This window comes from Saimiri boliviensis, chromosome 13, assembly GCF_048565385.1.
Source record: "Saimiri boliviensis isolate mSaiBol1 chromosome 13, mSaiBol1.pri, whole genome shotgun sequence".
Taxonomy (NCBI): Eukaryota; Metazoa; Chordata; class Mammalia; order Primates; family Cebidae; genus Saimiri; species Saimiri boliviensis.
Window position 1 is genome coordinate 78,163,327 of NC_133461.1, and position 20,895 is coordinate 78,184,221.

At 43.9% G+C, this 20,895-nt stretch overlaps 1 protein-coding gene and 1 non-coding gene across 4 annotated transcripts; both read left to right on the top strand.

Moving 5' to 3' along the window:
• Nucleotides 1-33: 33 nt before the first annotated feature.
• LSM1 (LSM1 homolog, mRNA degradation associated) lies at nt 34-19,382 on the top strand. Of its 3 annotated transcripts, XR_012513201.1 has the most exons (5): nt 34-256; nt 5,478-5,546; nt 7,166-7,281; nt 13,935-14,574; nt 16,735-19,382. XR_012513201.1 is itself a non-coding variant. In XM_039463400.2 (4 exons), the coding sequence occupies exons 1-4, from the start codon at nt 211-213 to the stop codon at nt 14,103-14,105; spliced, it is 402 nt and encodes a 133-aa protein (XP_039319334.1). In that variant the 5' UTR covers nt 34-210; the 3' UTR covers nt 14,106-14,757. The 3 variants fall into 3 exon arrangements, 1 of the variants encoding a protein (XP_039319334.1); XR_012513202.1 differs by lacking the exon at nt 5,478-5,546; XM_039463400.2 differs by lacking the exon at nt 16,735-19,382 and having other exon boundaries at nt 13,935-14,757.
• Nucleotides 11,747-11,851, top strand: LOC120361556 (U6 spliceosomal RNA). Its single transcript, XR_005577733.1, has one exon. It is a non-coding gene; the product is annotated as a U6 spliceosomal RNA (small nuclear RNA).
• Nucleotides 19,383-20,895: the final 1,513 nt, after the last annotated feature.

A 20,895-nucleotide genomic window follows, 5' to 3' on the forward strand; every position in this document is an offset into this window, starting at 1 on the left:
CTTCCTGGGGGGCCGGCACGTGATACCGGAAGTGGGTGGGGATAATATGGAGGAGCTTCCGGCAGGCCCCGGCGGCTGAAAGCCGGGGCAGAAGTGCTGGTCTGGGTCGGGGTTCCGGGGTCAGCCCCGCCGAGGCGGCGACTTCGGTAGGAGGGCGGAGGTTTTGGACGCGCTGGCCCCCACCTCTGTGCAGCGTTATTTCCCTTCAAAATGAACTATATGCCCGGCACCGCCAGCCTCATCGAGGACATTGACAGTGAGTAGTTCATCTCCACGCTGTGGAGCCTGGGGGAGACCCTTCCTCCCCGGCGGACGCCTCTTCCGAAGAAGCTGGTAGAATAAGTCCCGGGCGGGGACCCTGTGTTCTGAGCTCAATCCGGGTGTTCCGCGTTGATGTCCTTCACAGCTCCGGGACACACTACTTGCCCACCCGGTAGCCTGCTACTTCTTGTTCTGCCCCTCGCAGCCTCTGCCAGCCTCCGGGTTGGTGAGCTCCAGGCGATGGAATTCATTATTGCTTCCGTGGGTCGCCGCAGCAGAGGGCCGAACAGCAGAAGCCCAAGGGGGCTTCTCTCCCGTCCACTCCCACCTGCAGTATTTCGAAGTATTCGCGTGTTACGGGTGGATGGATCTGAATACCTAGAGAAAAGATTCATTAAAAAGCGAAAATATTAAGACAGTAGTAGTTGTATTTAATTGGCATTAAACATAGGCTTTCTACGGTGTGGTCATTTACTAGCTTCTTTTTACTATGAAGGTAATTAGCACCTTCAAGTTATTGTAAAGACCACTGTTAGACATGGTATCGGCTTTTCCGGAAAGACCAAGTCACTTCTAACCACTTATTTTCTATTAGACAATTTACTTTTGCTTTTACTAAGAAGACCTCCCTTATTCCTATTTTTGGTCCGGAAGAGGAGCTCAGTCCTATGCAAAAGCAGAAAGAACCACTGGAGTTGTCCTGGCTTTCCTTTTTTCTAAGTTCTATCTGTGCATTATTCCTCTAGCAACATTTTTTATTGTTTCAATCATGTGACCTTTCTCACTAACCTCTTGTTGCAAGATGATTTACACATAGTTTTAAACAAGTTGCAATTGCCTTAGTTACTCTGTGAATATGCAACTTAGAATCTGTGATTAAAATTTCATTTTATGGGCCAGGCACGGTAGCTCACGCCTGTAATCCCAGCACTTTGAGAGGAGGAGGCAGGCACATCACCTGAAGTTGGGAGTTCAAGACCAGCCCGGCCAACATGGTGAAAGCCCTACAATTAGCTGGGTACTGTGGCGGGTTCCTGTAATTCCAGCTTCTTGGGAAGCTGAGGCGGGAGAATCGCTTGAACTGGAGAGGAGGAGGCTGCAGTGAGCCGAGATCGAACCATTGCATTTTCAGTAGAGACGGGGTTTCGCCATGTTGGCCAGGCTGGTCTCGAACTCCTGACCTCAGATGATCCACCCACCTCGGCCTCCCAGAGTGCTGGGATTACAGGTGTGACCCACCGCACCCGGCCAACATACAATTTTTGAAACTCAAATTACTTACTTTGCTATGTAAGGGAAATTAAGTGTAATTGGACTAAATACATATATATTAACATCTATATGAACCTGTTATGTGTAACAAGATGTTTTTGTTGCTTGAGGATGCCCTTTTGCTCTTATCTCTTCTTATATATCCCCTAACACATCCTGCCATTTTACTAAAAATCAGTTTTATTCTTCAGCCCTCTAACCCCTACCTCTTTGTAGATTCCAGACTGCCTACTTTATGAAAACTCTGAAACCATTTTGATAAGCACCCTTTGCTCCCCCAACCTAACACACAGTTTCTTCTCTCAGTCTTTCAGTATTTTCACCCGTCCTCTAATTTGAGTAGGAAGGATTCCTACCTTTTTGTCTGTTACTACTGTCTCTTCTCACTGCTTCTGGAACCTTTTTCATTGTTATCCTTTTTCTTTCATATCCCCTGTCTCCCCAACCCCTGTGTTCTTCCCTTCATATGTATTATTGTCTGTCCATCTCAAATATTTTCTCAGTTCTATCTCATCATATTCCCATCCCTTTTTTCATATCTTTATCTCAAAACCTTGAGTCATTTTCATTTTGACACTATGTTTCCTGATCACCTTCAATAGACCATTTATATTACTCCTGCAATCTAATTTTTATCCTGTACTGTACTCAAGGTACATTCTTCAAAGTTAATCATCTAAGGCATTCTTTTGTGTTCTCTCCCTTCTGCAGCATTGTGATATTGTCCCTACCAGATTCTATAATTCTCTTCTCTTGATTTCTCTAACAATTGGTACTTGGTGATTTTCTTACCTCTTTGGCTCTTACTGTTCTCCAAAATAGATGGTCACTTAGATTACATGTGGCCCACTTCTTCAGTAGATCTCTGCTACTTCAGTAATTTCATATCACCTCTTTGTAGATTTATCCAAAATTACTTTCTCTAATCTTGATGTCTTTGGCTTTCCAGTCTTATTGTTTCCAACTGTCTGCATATGTTTCTATGTAAGTGTCCTGATAGCACTTTAGAACCACAAAGAGCTAATAACCTTCACCTTGAGCTTACTGCTTTTATTCCCAACTCTTGGTAAATACTTTTGTGATGTCTTATAAAACTTACATCTGTAGCCGGGCGCGGTGGCTCAAGCCTGTAATCCCAGCACTTTGGGAGGCCGAGGCGGGTGGATCACGAGGTCAAGAGATTGAGACCATCCTGGTCAACATGGTGAAACCCCGTCTCTACTAAAAATACAAAAAATTAGCTGGGCATGGTGGTGCGTGCCTGTAATCCCAGCTACTCAGGAGGCTGAGGCAGGAGAATTGCCTGAACCCAGGAGGCGGAGGTTGCGGTGAGCCGAGGCCATGCCATTGCACTCCAGCCTGGGTAACAAGAGCGAAACTCCATCTCAAAAAACAAAAAAAAACTTAAATCTGTGCGCGGTGGTGCGTGCCTGTAGTCCCAGCTACTTGGGAGGCTGAGGTGGGAGGATCACTTGAGTCCAGAAGCTCTGGGCTGTAGTCCGCTACGCCGATTGGGTGTCTGCCCTAAATTCGACATCAATATGGTGACCGCCAGGGAGCAGGGGACCACCAGGTTGCCTAAGGAGGGGTGAACCGGCCCAGGTCAGAAACGGAGCAGGTCAAAACACCCATGCTGATCAGTACTGGGATCGCGCCTGTGAATAGCCACTGCACTCCAGCCTGGGCAACATAGCGAGACCCCGTCTCTTAAAAAAAAAAAGAAAAAAAAAAAGCTCTTACATCTTGTTTACCTCACATCTTCAGTACCCCACCCTCTCACACATACCCACATATACAAACTGAGTTAACAGACTCCATCACCTAATGTTTTCTTGTTTCTTATGAAGTAAAATCCAAATGCAGCCTGCCCCTAGTACTTTTCTGACTTTATCTACTGTACTTTCCCTTCACACCCTCAGCTTTTAGCCAAACATGGATATATAGCCCCTTTTTTCCTCCTCCTCAGTTTACAAATTTCCTTCTACCGCCTCTTCCTATTACTCTTCCCTTGCCCAGAAATTATCTACCTTTCAAGAAATTATCTGCCTCCTCCAGAAATAAAACTTCTCTCTCTGTAGTCTCATATAATTAAGATTTGCTTTGTATGATACTTACATATAGCCCAAGGAAGAGTATAAATTCCTTCAGGGCACAGTTCCTGTCTTTTTTCTTTTTCCTTGTTGTGCATCTACAAAGTACTTTAGGCATGGCATTAAAGAAGTGAATGAAAGAAATTTTGCTGGGTGTGCTACTAATTGGCTTATTCTCATTCTTCAGTGTCAGCTCAAAGTCACCTCTTCAGAGAGAGGCTTTTCCTTGCCACCCTTCCTTCTGTAACCACTTCTCTCCTTTCGTCATACTGTCTTGCTAGCTTATTATTCCATTGTCCTAATCACAATGGGTAATTTTCTTATTTATTTGTCCTCATCCACCATGAATATAAATTCATAAGGTTGGTGACTTTCTGAGTCTCATTCTCTACTATATGTCTAGACCCCAGAATAGCATATGCCTGTCAGTAAACATTGAATTTCTGCTCTAGCTTATTATTAGTCTTCATTTTAAATGCCTGAAGCAATGAGTTTTTATTTAAAGCCTTCCCTGGTTACAAACAAATGTGAGATAGAAGCTCTTCTTTTAAGTTGAGGACAAAATAATTCTATAAATAAGACTGTAAGAATCATCTAGACGGCCGGGCGCGGTGGCTCAAGCCTGTAATCCCAGCACTTTGGGAGGCTGAGGCGGGTGGATCACGAGGTCGAGAGATCGAGACCATCCTGGTCAACATGGTGAAACCCCGTCTCTACTAAAAATACAAAAAATTAGCTGGGCATGGTGGCACGTGCCTGTAATCCCAGCTACTCAGGAGGCTGAGGCAGGAGAATTGCCTGAGCCCAGGAGGCGGAGGTTGCGGTGAGCCGAGATCGCGCCATTGCACTCCAACCTGGGTAACAAGAGCGAAACTCCGTCTCAAAAAAAAAAAAAAAAAAAAAAAAAAAAGAATCATCTAGACTAAATTTGTCAATTTACAGACATAAAAACTGACACTACACTGAGACAGTTTAAGTGTCAAACATAAGGGTCTTTAGGCTGGGCACCATGGCTCACTCCTATAATCCCAGCACTTTGGGAGGCCAAAGTGGGCAGATCATACGAAGTCAGGAGTTCAAGACCAGCCTGGCCAACATAATGAAACCCCGTCTCTGCTAAAAATACAAATATTAGCCGGGCGCGGTGGCTCAAGCCTGTAATCCCAGCACTTTGGGAGGCCAAGGCGGGTGGATCACGAGGTCGAGAGATCGAGACCATCCTGGTCAACATGGTAAAACCCCGTCTCTACTAAAAATACAAAAAACTAGCTGGGCATGGTGGCACATGCCTGTAATCCCAGCTACTCAGGAGGCTGAGGCAGGAGAATTGCCTGAACCCAGGAGGTGGAGGTTGCGGTGAGCCGAGATCGCGCCGTTACACTCCAGCCTGGGTAACAAGAGCGAAACTCCATCTCAAAAAAAAAAATACAAATATTAGCCAGGCGTGGTGGCATATTCCTATAGTCCCACCTACTTAGGAGGCTGAGGCTGGAGGATTGCTTGAACCTGGGAGGCTGTAGTGAGCCAGTACACTCCAGCCTTGGTGGCAGAGTGAGACTCTGTCTAAATAAATAAATAAATAAGGGTCTAGAGCCAGCCAGTCAGGCTTCCTGATGCCATACCCTGTCTTTGTCCCACTCTGCCACACTGCTCTGATTCTCTTCACCATTGATGTTCTTATCTAAATCCCGGGCTGCTGTGCTTCTCCCTCCAGTTCTCCAATGAACTTGAACTTCACCTTAAATACATTGGCAGAGGAAGTGGTACAGTTTAAACTGTTATTAACTTTAATATCTTAAAAACTCACTGAACTAGTCAGTTTTTGTTTAAAAGATTTTTTTCCCCTCTCCCCAGAAAAGCACTTGGTCCTGCTTCGAGATGGAAGGACACTTATAGGCTTTTTAAGAAGCATTGATCAATTTGGTATGTATTAATTTATGGACATCTCTTATACTCTGGATAACAGCTGCCCATTGCAATTTCTGTTATTTCATATTGAAATTTATCTGCAGCTTTTTCTTGTGTGTGGCATAGTGGAACCGATTTTATTGAGTACATCATTGTTTGCTCTACATTCGGATTAGGTGGTTCAAAGCTTATACATGTTTACAAGCCCATGCTTCTAAAACTGGCTTTCACTAGACTCCCCATTAGGGGGAGCCAAATGATAGAAATAAACTCAGTCCACTGAAGAGGCTGCTCACCTTTTTTCATTTTGTTTTGTTTTTTTGAGACGGGGTCTTGCTCTGTTTCAAAGCCGAGGCTGGAGTGCAGTGGCGCAGTCTTGGCTCACCGCAACCTCCACCTCCCGGGTTCAGGCAATTGTTGTGCATCACTCAGCCTCCCAAGTAGCTGGGATTACAGACTCCAGCCACCGTACTCAGCTAATTTTTGTATTTTTAGTAGAGACGGGGTTTCACCATCTTGGCCAGGCTGGTCTGGAACTTCTGACCTCAGGTAATCCACCCGCCTCAGCCTCCCAAAGTGCTGGGATTACAGGCGTGAGCCACTGTGCCCACCTAAGGCTGCTCATTTCTACATTGGCTGGGTGTAATGACTTCAGATCAGTTCCTGAAGTGAAGGTAATCCCTCCCTAGCCAATGAAAATTGGGTAGAAGGCATTTCCTGAAGCTTTTTAAGGACCCTCAACAGTAAACTTAATACTTTACATATAAGGATACATTAGAATCAGAAGTCTCTGTCTTTGTTTTGCATCATGCATTTTTCTAAAGTTAAAAGATTATGTTTCCTTCTGTTTCAAGGAACTTCATGTTCATGCTAACATTTATTGGATATCTGCGAAATCACTGGATTTGAGCATGAGGAAGAAACATAATTAAAACACAAGAATTACAGAAGATATGAACATAGATTTCTCCTTTACTTCAAACAGGACAAGTAGTACTAATTGAAAGAAGAAAAATAATTATTGTTAACAAATTGGAGTTCTGATCCTTAAGTCAGATTCATCAGAGTACTTTGAGGGAAAGGTAGTGAATAGTAAATTGACTTTTAGATTACAAAGTATAGTTATCTGTCAGGGCGAAAAAATAGGTTTTTCTGCATCATAACCCATGGATACCTGCATTGGGTTAAATGAATCCTAAGTACTGAAACAAAGTTAAATCTTCAGCAGATCATCACATACACATACCCACACAAAAAGAAAAGCTGTTCCTTTCCAGAAAACAAAGTTTTGATCTTTGTGGTTGTTTAGGCTCAAGTTTTCCAAGTTTCTTATTCATTTATAGTTTCCTATGGCTTTTTTGGTAGCAATTAACTAATAAAGGAATTTACTTCTCTTATTTCTACCATCATTCAGGTATTAGCCCAATATAATCCCAGGCATCTCCTAAGTGGTATGTCCCAGTCAATGAAACTGTAGAAGATTATTTGAAATTTTAGCCTTCCTCAGAATTAGAAAGTTTGGAAATGATGTTTAGCTAAATCTTTTCTATTCAAAATAACTGATTAATTGAGTTATGGGCCTTTACCCAATAACTTAAACTAAATATTTTTGTTTCTTCCCTATACACTTATAGCAAACTTAGTGCTACATCAGACTGTGGAGCGTATTCATGTGGGCAAAAAATACGGTGATATTCCTCGAGGGATTTTTGTGGTCAGAGGAGAAAATGTGGTCCTACTAGGAGAAATAGTAAGTGAAAATTGTTAAGCTGCTGTAGATCTTTATTCATGCTAGTTAGATTTTTTTTTTTTTTTTTTTTTTTTGTCTTTTCAAGAGAGAATAAAAATATTTTCCACATTTCATCTGGCTTCTTACAGGCGCAACTACCAAATTAGTTTAGGGAAGCTACAGAGAATACTTAACTTTGTTTCAGTGCCTTTTAGCATTTTAAAGATTTTTGATCCCACTGGCAGCAAAATATCTTAACTTTTAGCTGATGAGGCCTCTACCTGCTTCTCAAAAAAACAAAAACAAAAACAAAAAAAAAGCTCCAGCCTGGGTGACAAGAAATACTATTCTGTAGCAAATATTATTCTATAATAAATGTGTTCATTAACATATTATTTGTTTAATAGCAGAAAATTGAAAAACCTTGATTTATATATGCTGGGGAAGGCATGATTTATATATGTTGAAATATTTTGCAGTCATTTAAACAATTGGTTACAAGTAGTTTTTCATGACATAAAGCTAAATACAGTGTTGGAGGGAAGCATACATTGCATATGCAGTACAATGTGATATCCATATTAGTAAAGGGAGAAAAGGAAAAGACAGGCTATAGGAAAAGCTTTTCTGTTACCTATTCCGAGAATGGAATTCAGTCTCACTTGGATCCTTTGCTAACAGCCAGAAAGAGGGTATTTCAGTGGTACCTGTGCCAGAAAGATCAGCTGGCAGGTGAAAGGTTAAATCACACCCCCTACTAGAAGTACTCAGATTTTTTTTTTTTTTTGAAACGGAGTTTTGCTCTTGTTACCCAGGCTGGGGTGCAATGGTGCGATCTCGGCTCACTGAAACCTCCACCTCCTGGGTTCAGGCAATTCTCCTGCCTCATCCTCCTGAGTAGCTGGGATTACAGGCACGTGCCACAATGCCCAACTAATGTTATGTATTTTTAGTAGAGACGGGGTTTCACCATGTTAACCAGGATGGTCTCGATTGCTTGACCATGTGATCCACCCACCTCAGCCTCCCAAAGTGCTGGGATTATAGGCTTGAGCCGCTGCGCCCGGCCTTACTCAGATATTTTTTTAAGTACCTTAATTTTTTTTTTCTTTTTTTTTTTTTGAGACGGAGTTTCGCTCTTGTTACCCAGGCTGGAGTGCAATGGCACGATCTCGGCTCACCGCAACCTCCGCCTCCTGAGTTCAGGCAATTCTCCTGCCTCAGCCTCCTGAGGAGCTGGAATTACAGGCACGTGCCACCATGCCCAGCTAATTTTTTGTATTTTTAGTAGAGACGGGGTTTCACCATGTTGACCAGGATGGTCTCGATCTCTCGACCTCGTGATCCACCCGCCTCGGCCTCCCAAAGTGCTGGGATTACAGGCTTGAGCCACCGTGCCCGGCTAAGTACCTTATTTAAAAACCTTTAATTTCATCTTGCTACTTCTGATTATTGGGTTTGCAAGGAAAAGCAAAATATAAATCCCTTCAAGACTAGTTGAAATTAAGGGCTGAACCAGTGCTGTTTTCCTTTTTCTTACCAAAAACTATGGTGTTTGCCTAATTTTTAAAGCTTTTCATTCTGTTTTCTAAATTCCTAGCCACGTCTTAAATCAGCTTGCAGAGGTCTTGAGAGTGGTTTGGTTTGTAGCCATTTTTAATAGCCATTTGAGAAAGCAAGGACATAATTCTGCCAGGGTTGGGTTGGTTCAGAGACCTCATTTTGGAAATAGCTAGAAATGACTAATCCATACTATCAATACTGTCCAAATGCTGCTGTGAAGTATATGAAATATCATATTCTAACTTATAAGATATTTTTGTAGTTTGTACTTTTAGTTAAGTTTATCATTTCTTGCATGTTTACGTAGCAGAAATTGTTAACCTTCTTATGTAAAGGCTGAAACCAAGCACCTAGTACCCATGGGGAGATACTAAATGACTGTAAAGTAGTATTTTTTTTTCTTCCAGAGATGTTGCCCAGGCTAGATTCAAACTCCTGGGCTCAGGCAATCCTCCTGTCTCAGCCTTCCAAGTAGCTGGGACTATAAAATGCCACCATGCTTGGTACTGCCAGTATATAGGGGAGCTCACCCATCTCTGCATGGTGGGGACATAGAGGATTTTTTTAAAATACTTTTTTGAATTTAATTTTAAGGAGGCAGCATATCAGAGGAAAAGACTTAAGTTAAAATATTGGGTGGGGCCGGGCACGGTGGCTCAAGCCTGTAATCCCAGCACTTTGGGAGGCCAAGGCGGGTGGATCACGAGGTCGAGAGATCGAGACCATCCTGGTCAACATGGTGAAACCCCGTCTCTACTAAAAATACAAAAAATTAGCTGGGCATGGTGGCGCGTGCCTGTAATCCCAGCTACTCAGGAGGCTGAGGCAGGAGAATTGCTTGAACCCAGGAGGCGGAGGTTGCAGTAAGCCGAGATCGCGCCATTGCACTCCAGCCTGGGTAACAAGAGCGAAACTCCGTCAAAAAAAATATTGGGTGGGTACAAGTGGCTCACATCTATAATCCCAGTACTTTGGGAGGCCGAGGCAGGCAAATCACTTAAGCTCCAAGAGACCAGCCTGGACAACATGGCTAAACTGTGTCTCTACAAGAAAATACAAAAATTAGCCAGGGATGATGGTGTGCACCACCAGTCCCAGCTACTCAGGAGGCTGAGGTGGGAGATTCACCTGAGTCAAGGCCACAGAGCCATGATTGTACCACTGCACTCCAACCTGAGTGACAGAGCAAGATCCTGTCTCAAAAAAGTACTGACAGATACTGTGCTTCTATTTTATGGTAGTAAACACAGCAAACATGCTCTTTATACCAGTTACATTGGCACCGAGGTACATCTGAGTAGATGTGTGTGTGTGTGTGTGTGTGTGTGTACAGAGAAAGAAGTGAACATGTTTGTTCTCGAAGTTTTGTTGTTTCCTTGGATCCCTTTTGTGAGGAAAAAGTTCCCTTTTTAAAAAAATACGTAGGCCGGACGCGGTGGCTCACGCCTGTAATCCCAGCACTTTGGGAGGCCGAGGCGGGTGGATCACGAGGTCAAGAGATCGAGACCATCCTGGTCAACATGGTGAAACCCCGTCTCTACTAAAAATACAAAAAATTAGCTGGGCATGGTGGCGCGTGCCTGTAATCCCAGCTACTCAGGAGGCTGAGGCAGGAGAATTGCCTGAATCCAGGAGGCGGAGGTTGCGGTGAGCCGAGATCGCGCCATTGCACTCCAGCCTGGGTAACAAGAGCGAAACTCCGTCTCAAAAAAAAAAAAAATACGTTATAGTTTGGATGCTGCAGAAGTTTTACAGGTGTACCACTAGAGAAACATGGTTCCAGGAATGCCTACATGGTTATATGAATCAACAGTCAGGGGAAATTATGTTTCAACCCCAGAGGAGTTCATATGTAGAAATCAGTTAGTTTCTATAAACACTGCATTGGTTAAGAAATCTCTGAATCCTGTGTCAAGGATGATGATGATGACACAGCATTAAGAGATAAGACTGTTGGGAAGAAGCAGCAGCAGCATGAATTGCTCAGTGAGTAACATACTGAAAAGCCCAAGAGGCAGTGCATTAGGTTGAGAACACTGTCCTCCCTTTAGCTGCTACTTACCGGTTGGGAGGGCAGGTGTTATGTGGTAATGTATACTTTGCTGGGTGCTGTTAACTTTGGACCTGGACCAGGGCTTGCTTATGTAATTTGTGTGGCTTTCATTGTAATTTCTGTGGCGAGAGTCCTCTCGCTGTCTGATAATGCCACTGCCTGTGGGTTCTGAGACCTTGGCAGCATGTAGTGATATATACAGGCCAGAGCATATGGAGAAGTTGTGTGTCAATACCTTCCCAAACTTTGTCATTGAAAGTCATAGAGGAGGATAAAAAACAGGAATACTTTGTTAGGTTTGCCATCTTACAGAAACATAGAATAATAGCTGTACATTCATTTTAAGGACATTAAACTGAATCTGTGGATAGTGAGATACTTTTTTAGCAAGGTTATTCTGCCTTATGACATTGGTTATTAAATATTTATAAGGGCTAGGCACAGTGGCTCACCCTTGGGGAGGCCAAGACAAGAGGATAGCTTGAGGCCAGGAGTTTGAGACCAGCCTGGGCAACATAGCAAGACCCCATCTCTACAAAAAGGAGAATAAAATTAGCCAGATGTGGTGGCACATACCTGTAGTTCCAGCTACTTAGGAGGCTGAGGCAGGAGGTTGACTTCAGCCCAAGAGTTTCAGATCATGGAGAGCTGTGATCATGCCACTGCACTCCACCCTGGGCAACAGAGCAAGATCCTATCTCTAAAAAAATGAAAAATGTTGCTGGGTGCAGTGGCTTACGCCTGTAATCCCAGCACTTTGGGAGGCTGGGGTGGGCGGATTGCCTGAGGTCAGGAGTTTGAGACCAGCCTGGCCAACATGGTGAAACCCTGACTCTATTAAAAATATATACATAAAATGAAAAATGTTGTGCTCGCTTTGGCAGAGCATATACTAAAATTGCAACAACATAGAGAAGATTAGCATGGCCCCTGCATAAGGATGACATACAAATTTGTGAAGCCTTCCATATCTTTAAAAATAAATACATGAAAAATGTTTATAAAGCCATTCAAAAATAAAAATATTAAGCATACGGTGCCACATGTAAATGAAAATGAATTACAGTCAATATTTGCATTGTGGGTTTTTGGTTGGGGGTGTTGTTTTTAAGACAGAGTCTCACTCTTATCCAGGCTGACTGCAGTGGTGTGATCATGGCTTACTGCAGCCTCAAACTGCTGGCCTCAAGTGATCCTCCCCCTTCAGCCTCCTGAGTAGCTGGGACTACAGGTACATATCACCATGCCCAGCTAATTTTTTATTTATTTTTTCCTCTTCAGACAGTCTTACTCAAGTCGCCTAGACTAGAGTGCAGTGGTGTGATCTTGGCACACTGCAACCTCTGCCTCCTGGGTTCAAGTGATTCTCTTGCCTCAGCCTCCTGAGTAGTTGGGATTACAAGTGTAAGCCACCACTCCTGGCTGGGGCTTTTTTTTAGTCAGTATATACATAGAAAAATTGTAGGGATATTAACCAAAAATGTTAATTCTCCATATTGGAATTATGGATAATTTTTAAGTTTTTCCTGTTTATCTATTTTCTATATTATCTACAATGAGCATGTATTTTTTTTTTTTTTTTTGAGATGGAGTTTCGCTCTTGTTACCCAGGCTGGAGTGCAATGGCACGATCTCGGCTCACCGCAACCTCTGCCTCCTGGATTCAGGCAATTCTCCTGCCTCAGCCTCCTGAGTAGCTGGGATTACAGGCACGCGCCACCATGCCCAGCTAATTTTTTGTATTTTTAGTAGAGACGGGGTTTCACCATGTTGACCAGGATGGTCTCGATCTCCTGACCTCGTGATCCACCCGCCTCGGCCTCCCAAAGTGCTGGGATTACAGGCTTGAGCCACCGCGCCCGGCAATGAGCATGTATTTTTTAAATAAGGAAAACAAATTTTTTATTAGGCAACAATTTTTTAAATAGTAGAGAAAAATATTGGGACCAAATTGGTTTAGTAACCTAAATGGTCTGCTGAGGTTTTCCCTAGAATACTTCTTGCCGTAAAGGGAAAAAGAGTCTTGTGTTACAGTTGAGAGACTACAGAGCCAGTGCGATGGCATGTACCTGTAGTCCCAGCTACTTGGGAGGTGAAAGCAAGAGTATCCCTTTTATTTTTGCCTTTTTATTTATTTATTTATTTTTGAGACAGAGTCTTGCTCTGTTGCCCAGGCTGGAGTGCAGTGACATGTTCATGGCTCACTGCAGCCTTGACCTTCAGCTTTCCAGGCTCAGGCAGTCCTTCTACCTCAGCCACTTGAATAGCCTGAACTGTAGATGCACACCACCACACCTGCTTTTTTTTTTTTTTTTTTTTTTTTTTGGTGGAGTTGGGGTCTCACTCTATTGCCCAGGCTGGTCTCGAGCTCCTAGGCCCAAGTGATCCTTCCACCTCAGGCTCCCAAAGTGCTGGAATTACAAGCATGAGCCACTCTACTCATCCTTAAAATAATTTTTAAAAAAATTTTTCGAAGGCCACACTGCCTCAATAACCTCCCTCTTGAATTCTCTACAGCAGGCATCCCCAAACTTTTTACACAGGGGGCCAGTTCACTGTCCCTCAAACGGTTGGGGGGCCGCCACATACTGTGCTCCTCTCACTGACCACCAATGAAAGAGGTGCCCCTTCCTGAAGTGCGGCGGGGGGCCGGACAAATGGCCTCAGGGGGCTGCATGCGGCCTGCGGGCCGTAGTTTGGGGACGCCTGCTCTACAGCCAGGGAGATAGCTGTCTATAAGCAGCCCTAATTTTTTTTTAAGGAAATTAATCCTTAACTAATAGAAAATTAATCCTAATATGGGATTGTGGATCACATAAAGCTTTGTTTTAGAAATACTGGTCACTATTACTACATTCATTGTAAGTATGTTTCTTATTGGAGTGTTGTCAGGCACTTATTTGAAAAACTTACCTGTCCCTAGGAGAAGGATATTTCAGTCCTGTCACAGTTATGAAAAATAATTCGAGCCTGATACAGGAATCCATCTGCCTTTAGATCAGTAATGTTTTCTATTCTTGGTCTTCAGGTGAAGTTTTCAAAACTGTCTCTTTTGTAGGACTTGGAAAAGGAGAGTGACACACCCCTCCAGCAAGTGTCCATTGAAGAAATTCTAGAAGAGCAAAGGGTGGAACAGCAGACCAAGTTGGAGGCAGAGAAGCTGAAAGTGCAGGCCCTGAAGGACCGAGGTCTTTCCATTCCTCGAGCAGATACTCTGGATGAGTACTAAGTCTTGCCCAGAGGCTGTTGCTCTTGAAGAGTAGGGGCTGTCACTGAGTGAAAGTGACATCCTGGCCACCTCACACAGTTGATCAGAGACTGTAGAGTTTTGAAAAATCACTTTTATTTTTCATTCTTTTTTTTTTTTTTTGAGATGGAGTTTCGCTCTTGTTACCCAGGCTGGAGTGCAATGGCACGATCTCGGCTCACTGCAACCTCCACCTCCTGGGTTCAGGCAGTTCTCCTGCCTCAGCCTCCTGAGTAGCTGGGATTACAGGCACGTGCCACCATGCCCAGCTAACTTTTTGTATTTTTTAGTAGAGACGGGGTTTCACCATGTTAACCAGGATGGTCTCGATCTCTTGACCTTGTGATCCACCCGCCTCGGCCTCCCAAAGTGCTGGGATTACAGGCTTGAGCCACCGCGCCCGGCCTTATTTTTCATTCTTTTACACATGCAACATGAAGAAATCATGTAGGTGAGTTTTTTTGTTTTTTTGTTTTTAAACAACAAAATCATTGTTTCAAGAAACAGTGCCATAGACTCCTCCACATGTCACTGTGGCGCCAGCAACTACTTTATATTGTTCTTTGTATCCCGAATCAGAGTCTACAGGGACATTCTTCATTTACTTGTAAATAAAATATGAATCTCAAAAGTGTCATGTTATTTCCAAGTTTGAGTTGCCTCTAATGAATAGACAAAATTAAGTTTCTGCTCTCAAAGGTATTAGAATCCACATAATGGGATTTCCCCCTTCAGTCACAGTTTCAAATAGCTGGCTACGTAGGAAGGAATACTTTTATTCTGATCATCTCAGAGGTCCTCTCCTCTTTTCATGTTTGTATCTGATAAGAAATACAAATTTTCAGGCTTGAGGAGGGAGCTTTCAGCTGAGTTTCCCAGTTACTGGCTACTGCACAAGACTCATGTTTGAGAAACAACATCAACTGTTGCTCTTGCTCCTTGCTCCTGCTTCACCCATGGCTGATCCAAACTAAGTCAGTCCCTGTGAAACCCAACGTGTTCTTAAGGTGCTTGGTTCTCCAGGTTTTCTGCTAATTTAATTAGGTTTTCTAGTCCTTTGAATTGAGTCTTGAGTCTCTCATGTTCTCATCAAAAAGGAACATAAATGGAATTTTAGTGACTGAAAGCCCATAGTGATGGCACTTAGTGTGATTGTTGCAGAGTAATGACTGCATAAAAAGCTGAACAGACTTGTACTTCAAGGACGCATGGGCTGTGTACGGTGGCTCACGCCTATAATCCCAGCACTTTGGGAGGCTGAGGTGAGCAGATCGCCTGAACTCAGGAGTTCAAGGCTAGCCTGGACAACATGGTGAAACCTGAATTCTACTAAAAATGCAAAAATTAGCTGGGTGTGGTGGTGCTCGCCTATAGTCTCAGCTACTTGGGAGGCTGAGGCAAGAGAATTGCTTGAACCCAGGAGGCAGATGCTGCAGTGAGCTGAGATCACACCACTTCATTCCATCCTGGGTAACAAGGCAAGAATCCATCTCAATAAGAGAAGGAAGTATGGGTTGTTAGGCTGGGCCCAAGTAGGCGGAGACATGGTATAAAATTGGCTTATTAGCAGATTAATCGAGTAAGTCATCCTCTGACTCTCATTAATTTTAAGAAAACTATCAGCCGGGCGCGGTGGCTCAAGCCTGTAATCCCAGCACTTTGGGAGGCCGAGGCGGGTGGATCACGAGATCGAGACCATCCTGGTCAACATGGTGAAACCCCGTCTCTACTAAAAATACAAAAAATTAGCTGGGCATGGTGGCGCGTGCCTGTAATCCCAGCTACTCAGGAGGCTGAGGCAGGAGAATTGCCTGAACCCGGGAGGTGGAGGTTGCGGTGAGCCGAGATTGCGCCATTGCACTCCAGCCTGGGTAACAAGAGCGAAACTCCGAAACTCCGTCTCAAAAAAAAAAAAAGAAAAAAAAAAAAGAAAACTATCATTCCAGGTTGTTCCTTTTATTATCTGTTAAGCAAAGATGTTCTTTTCATAAGGTTTTCTATCTAATTTGTATGTGTGTGATTTTATTATTTATTATTATTTTTTATTTTTTTAGAGTCTTGCTCTGTCGCTCAGGCTGAAGTGCAGAGGTGTGATCTTGGCTCACTGCAACCTGCACCTCCCTGGTTCCCTGAGTACCTGAGATTATAGACACACACCATCACATCCTTGCTAATTTTTGTATTCTTATAGGGGTTCTACTATATTAGCCAGGCTGGTTCTCAAACTCCTGACCTCAAGTGATGCACCAGCCTTGGCCTCCCAAAGTTCTGGGATTACAGCCATGAGCCACTATGCTTGGCCTGTATGTGTGTGAATTATTGTATAGTATTAAATAAACATTTTATGAGCTTAGGTGGTTTTATAACTGCCCAAAATGCCTATAAACCATTAGACTTCTGAACTATTAATCGTTGGGCTAACTTTACAATAGGTAATTTATGAAGAAACAGTTGCACTTAATGGTTTACCTGATATTTTGCCCATAATCTTATGGTTTAATAGAGTGTATTGTTAACTACCCACATAGAAGAAAGAAGTGCCAACTTTGGAGAAACATGTCTATCTGACTACAATGAGATACTCAGCAGAATGACATCATTTGTTTTTCAGAGCTCCACTGCTTCAAAACGTGTGACACCTCCAAGAAATGTGAATTCATTACAGTTATCTTGTGTTTTCAACATCCATCAAGTTCCACTGTAATGGCAAGAGTTATGATTTACATTAAACCAGAGGAAATGGGACTTAGCCACAATAATTCAAGAATCTTTAAATTCCAAGAATTTCCTGTAATTCCAGGATTTTGGGAGGCTGAGGCGTGTGGATCACAAGGTCAGGAGTTCAAGACCAGCCTGACCAACATGGTGAAACGCTGTCTCTACTAAAAATACAAAAATCAGCTGGATGTGGTGGTGCATGCCATAATCCCAGCTACTCGGGAGGCTGAGGCAAGAGAATTGCTTGAACCTGGGAGGTGAAGGTTGCTGTGAGCCAAGATCACGCCATTGCACTCCAGCTGGGGCAACAAGAGCGAAACTCTGTCTCAAAAAAAAAAAAAAAATTTCCAAGCCACAGCAAGGTTTCAGTCATTGTGTGTAATGTCTTGCTTTAGACCTTTATCATGCAGCCAGTGGCCAAGACTTGGACCTAAAGGATAAAACTCTCCAGACTATCTGCTGCCTTCTCAGTTCTCTGACTGCCCAGTGCAATGGTTTGCCCTCAACTTGCCTAAGCCAGTCTTTGCAGATATTGAAGTCCAGTTGCTTTCTTCCCCAACCATTGCTGGACTCTTGTATTATTAGGCCTCAGGATCAGTCTCATTTCATACTTCTGTTTGATCTTTAATAGTCTCTTCCAGGCCAGTGGCTCACGCCTGTAATCCCAGCACTTTGGGAGGCCAAGGAGGGTAGATTGCTTGAAGTCAGGAGTTCAAAACCAGCCTGGACAACATGGTGAAACCAAGTTTTTTTAAAAAAGATTTTTGGCTGGGTGCAGTGGCTCACGCCTGTAATCCCAGCACTTTGGGAGGCCGAGACGGGTGGATCACGAGGTCAAGAGATCGAGACCATCCTGGTCAACAAGGTGAAACCCCGTCTCTACTAAAAATGCAAAAAATTAGCTGGGCTTGGTGGCGCATGCCTGTAATCCCAGCTACTCCGGAGGCTGAGGCAGGAGAATTGCCTGAACCCAGGGGGCAGAGGTTGCAGTGAGCCGAGATCGCACCATTGCACTCCAGCCTGGGTAACAAGAGCGAAACTCCGTCTCAAAAAAAAAAGAAAAGAAAAGAAAAGAAAATTTTAAGTCCACATTCATTTTCGTATCTTTCTTCTCAACTCCTGAAAATCACCTGTGCCCCTGATGGGACTGAATCTGTCAATCTCTATGCTATTTCCAGAAATCTGCATGAATCCTTCTCTCACTGTCTTCAGATCTCTGTCACATTTCCCCTCCCTTGACTGCCTCTTTAAAATAGCACCCCTGGCTGGGTGTGGTGACTCACTCCTGTAATCCTAACCCAAACTGCTGTGATAACAGGCATGAACCACTGTGCTGGGCAAGAGATTGTTTTTTGTTGTTGTTGTTTGTTTTGATGGAGTGTCTCTCTCTCTCTCTCCCTCTCTCTCTCATTCTTGCAACACTAGAATGCAGTGGCACAATCTCGGCTCACTGCAACCTCCCCCTGCCAGATTCAAGTGATTCTCCTGCCTCAGCCTCCCGAATAGCTGGGACTACAGGTGCACACCACCACACCCAGCTAATTTTTGTATTTTTAGTAGAGACAGGGTTTCATCATGTTGGCCAGGATGGTCTCGATCTCTTGACCTAGTGATTCGCCCGCCTCAGCCTCCCAAAGTGCTGAGATTACAGGCGTGAGCCACCTGTCCAAGAGACTGCTTTAAGGGTATTTGCTTTTACCAGTTAAACTGGTCTTGTATTTATCTAAGTGGCCAAAGATCAAAAGTTAATTTTCTGGCCAAGCACAGTGGCTCATGTCTATAATCCCAGCACTTTGAGAAGCCAAGGTGGACAGATCACATGAGGCCAGGAGTTCGCAACAGCCTTAGCAACATGGTAAAACCCTGTCTACTAAACATACAAAAATTAGGTGGACATAATGGTGCATGTCTGTAATTCCAGCTACTCGAGAGGCTGAATCTGGAGAATTCTTTGAACCCAGGAGGTGGAGGGTGAAGTGAGCCCAGATTGCACCACTGCACTCCAGCCTGGGAGAAAAAGCGAGACTCTCTCTGTCTCAAAAAAAAAAAAAAAAAAAAAAAAAGGAAAATTTTCTACCCTGAAAGAACTGGAAAACAAGCCTAGAAAATAGAGCCTATCAGCTGGGCGCAGTGGCTCATGCCTGTAATTCCTGCACTTTGGGAGGCCAAGGCGGGCAGATCACCTGAGGTCAGGAGTTCGAGACTAGCCTGGCCAACATGGCAAAACCCTGTCTCTACTACAAATACAAAAATTAGGCATGATGGCACAAACCTGTAGTCTCAGCTACTCCGAGGGCTGAGACAGGAAAATCACTTTAACTCAGGAGGCGGAGGTTGCAGTGAGCTGAGATCTCGCCACTGCACTCTAGTTTGGGCAATAGAGTAAGACTGTCTCAAAAAGATAAAAATAAAGAAAATGAAGCATATCTGTTGCTCGCCTGTCCCAAAGCTCTGGCTTGGTCCACCTTGGCTAGTACTGCCCTGTCTAATCCCCACACTCTGCCACGGCTATTTGGAAGCAGAATAAAATCAGGTGCTGCCTGCCTTGTCTCCTGTCCGGATTTATTGCTGTGCCTCTCTGTACCCCCTCTTGGCCTCCTATTTTCTACCCATTCTCCTTTACCTTCTTTCCCTCTGACTTCAGTTACTCAGCAGTGGTTGCTGCCACTTGGCCAGATCCAGGGGTAGAAAAAGGGTTTCAAAGCCTGTTGCTTTGGATAACCAGAGAACTGAGTAGTGTCAGGGCCCAAGTCCATAGCTGGGGCCGATAGGAAGAGAGAGGGCTCACTGCTGGGCAGATCTCAAGGTCAGGAACCCAGAACGCCTGGGAATCCATCACCAAGACACAATTTTTTTCTGGTCAGGTTTACTGAGGAGTAATTTACATAAAACAAAATTCACCCTTTTTGGTGTAGACTTCTATAAGTTTTTTTGTTTGTTTCTTTTGGTTTTTTTGAGACGAAGTTTCACACGTTACCCAGGCTGGAGTGCAATGGCATGATCTCGGCTCACCGCAACCTCCGCCTCCTGGATTCAAGCAATTCTCCTGCCTCAGCCTCCCGACTAGCTGGGACTACAGGCGCATGCCACCATGCCCAGCTAATTTTTGTATTTTTAGTAGAGATGGGGTTTCACCTTGTTGACAAGGATGGTCTCGATCTCTTGACCTTGTGATCCACCCGCCTCGGCCTCCCAAAGTGCTGGGATTATAGGCGTGAGCCACCACGCCCGGCCGACTTCTGTAAGTTTTAACCACTGCGCATAGTCATGTAACCACTATCATGATCAAAATATGGAATGTTTTCATCACTCCTGCCCCTTTGTATTTAATTCCTTCCTCCTTTCTGGCCCCTGGATAACACTGTTCAATTTTCTGTCCCTATAGGTCTCAGTGGCAACGAATTCAAAATGTTCTTAAAATGGTGCATAGGTCAAATTAAATATTGTGAAAGTTGGCCGGGTGTGGTGGCTCAAGCCTGTAATCCCAGCACTTTGGGAGGCCGAGGCGGGTGGATCACGAGGTCGAGAGATCGAGACCATCCTGGTCAACACGGTGAAACCCCATCTCTACTAAAAATACAAAAAATTAGCTGGGCGTGGTGGCGGGTGCCTGTAATCCCAGCTACTCAGGAGGCTGAGGCAGGAGAATTGCCTGAACCCGGGAGGCGGAGGTTGCAGTGAGCCGAGATCGCGCCATTGCACTCCAGCCTGGGTAACAAGAGCGAAACTCCGTCTCAAAAAAAAAAAAAATATTGTGAAAGTTAAATTCAGTTTGTTCTTCAGGTTTAGGTGATTACAAAAAAACCAAAAGCTCTATGTTCTCTGCCAAAATTCCTGTGAAAGGAAATCGAAAGTCTGGCTTGCATGCTTGAAATGGTGGGTCAGTGGGGAAACAAGGGACTCCAACAGAATTTAAAGTTAAGTAAGCATCCATCACCCTAAAATTTATTGAGAGACTGCTAGATGGCAGCCAGGCATATGCTATGAGATGCAACTATTAGCCCCCCTTTTCTTTTTTTGTTGTTGTTTTTGACAGAGTCTCACTCTGTTGCCA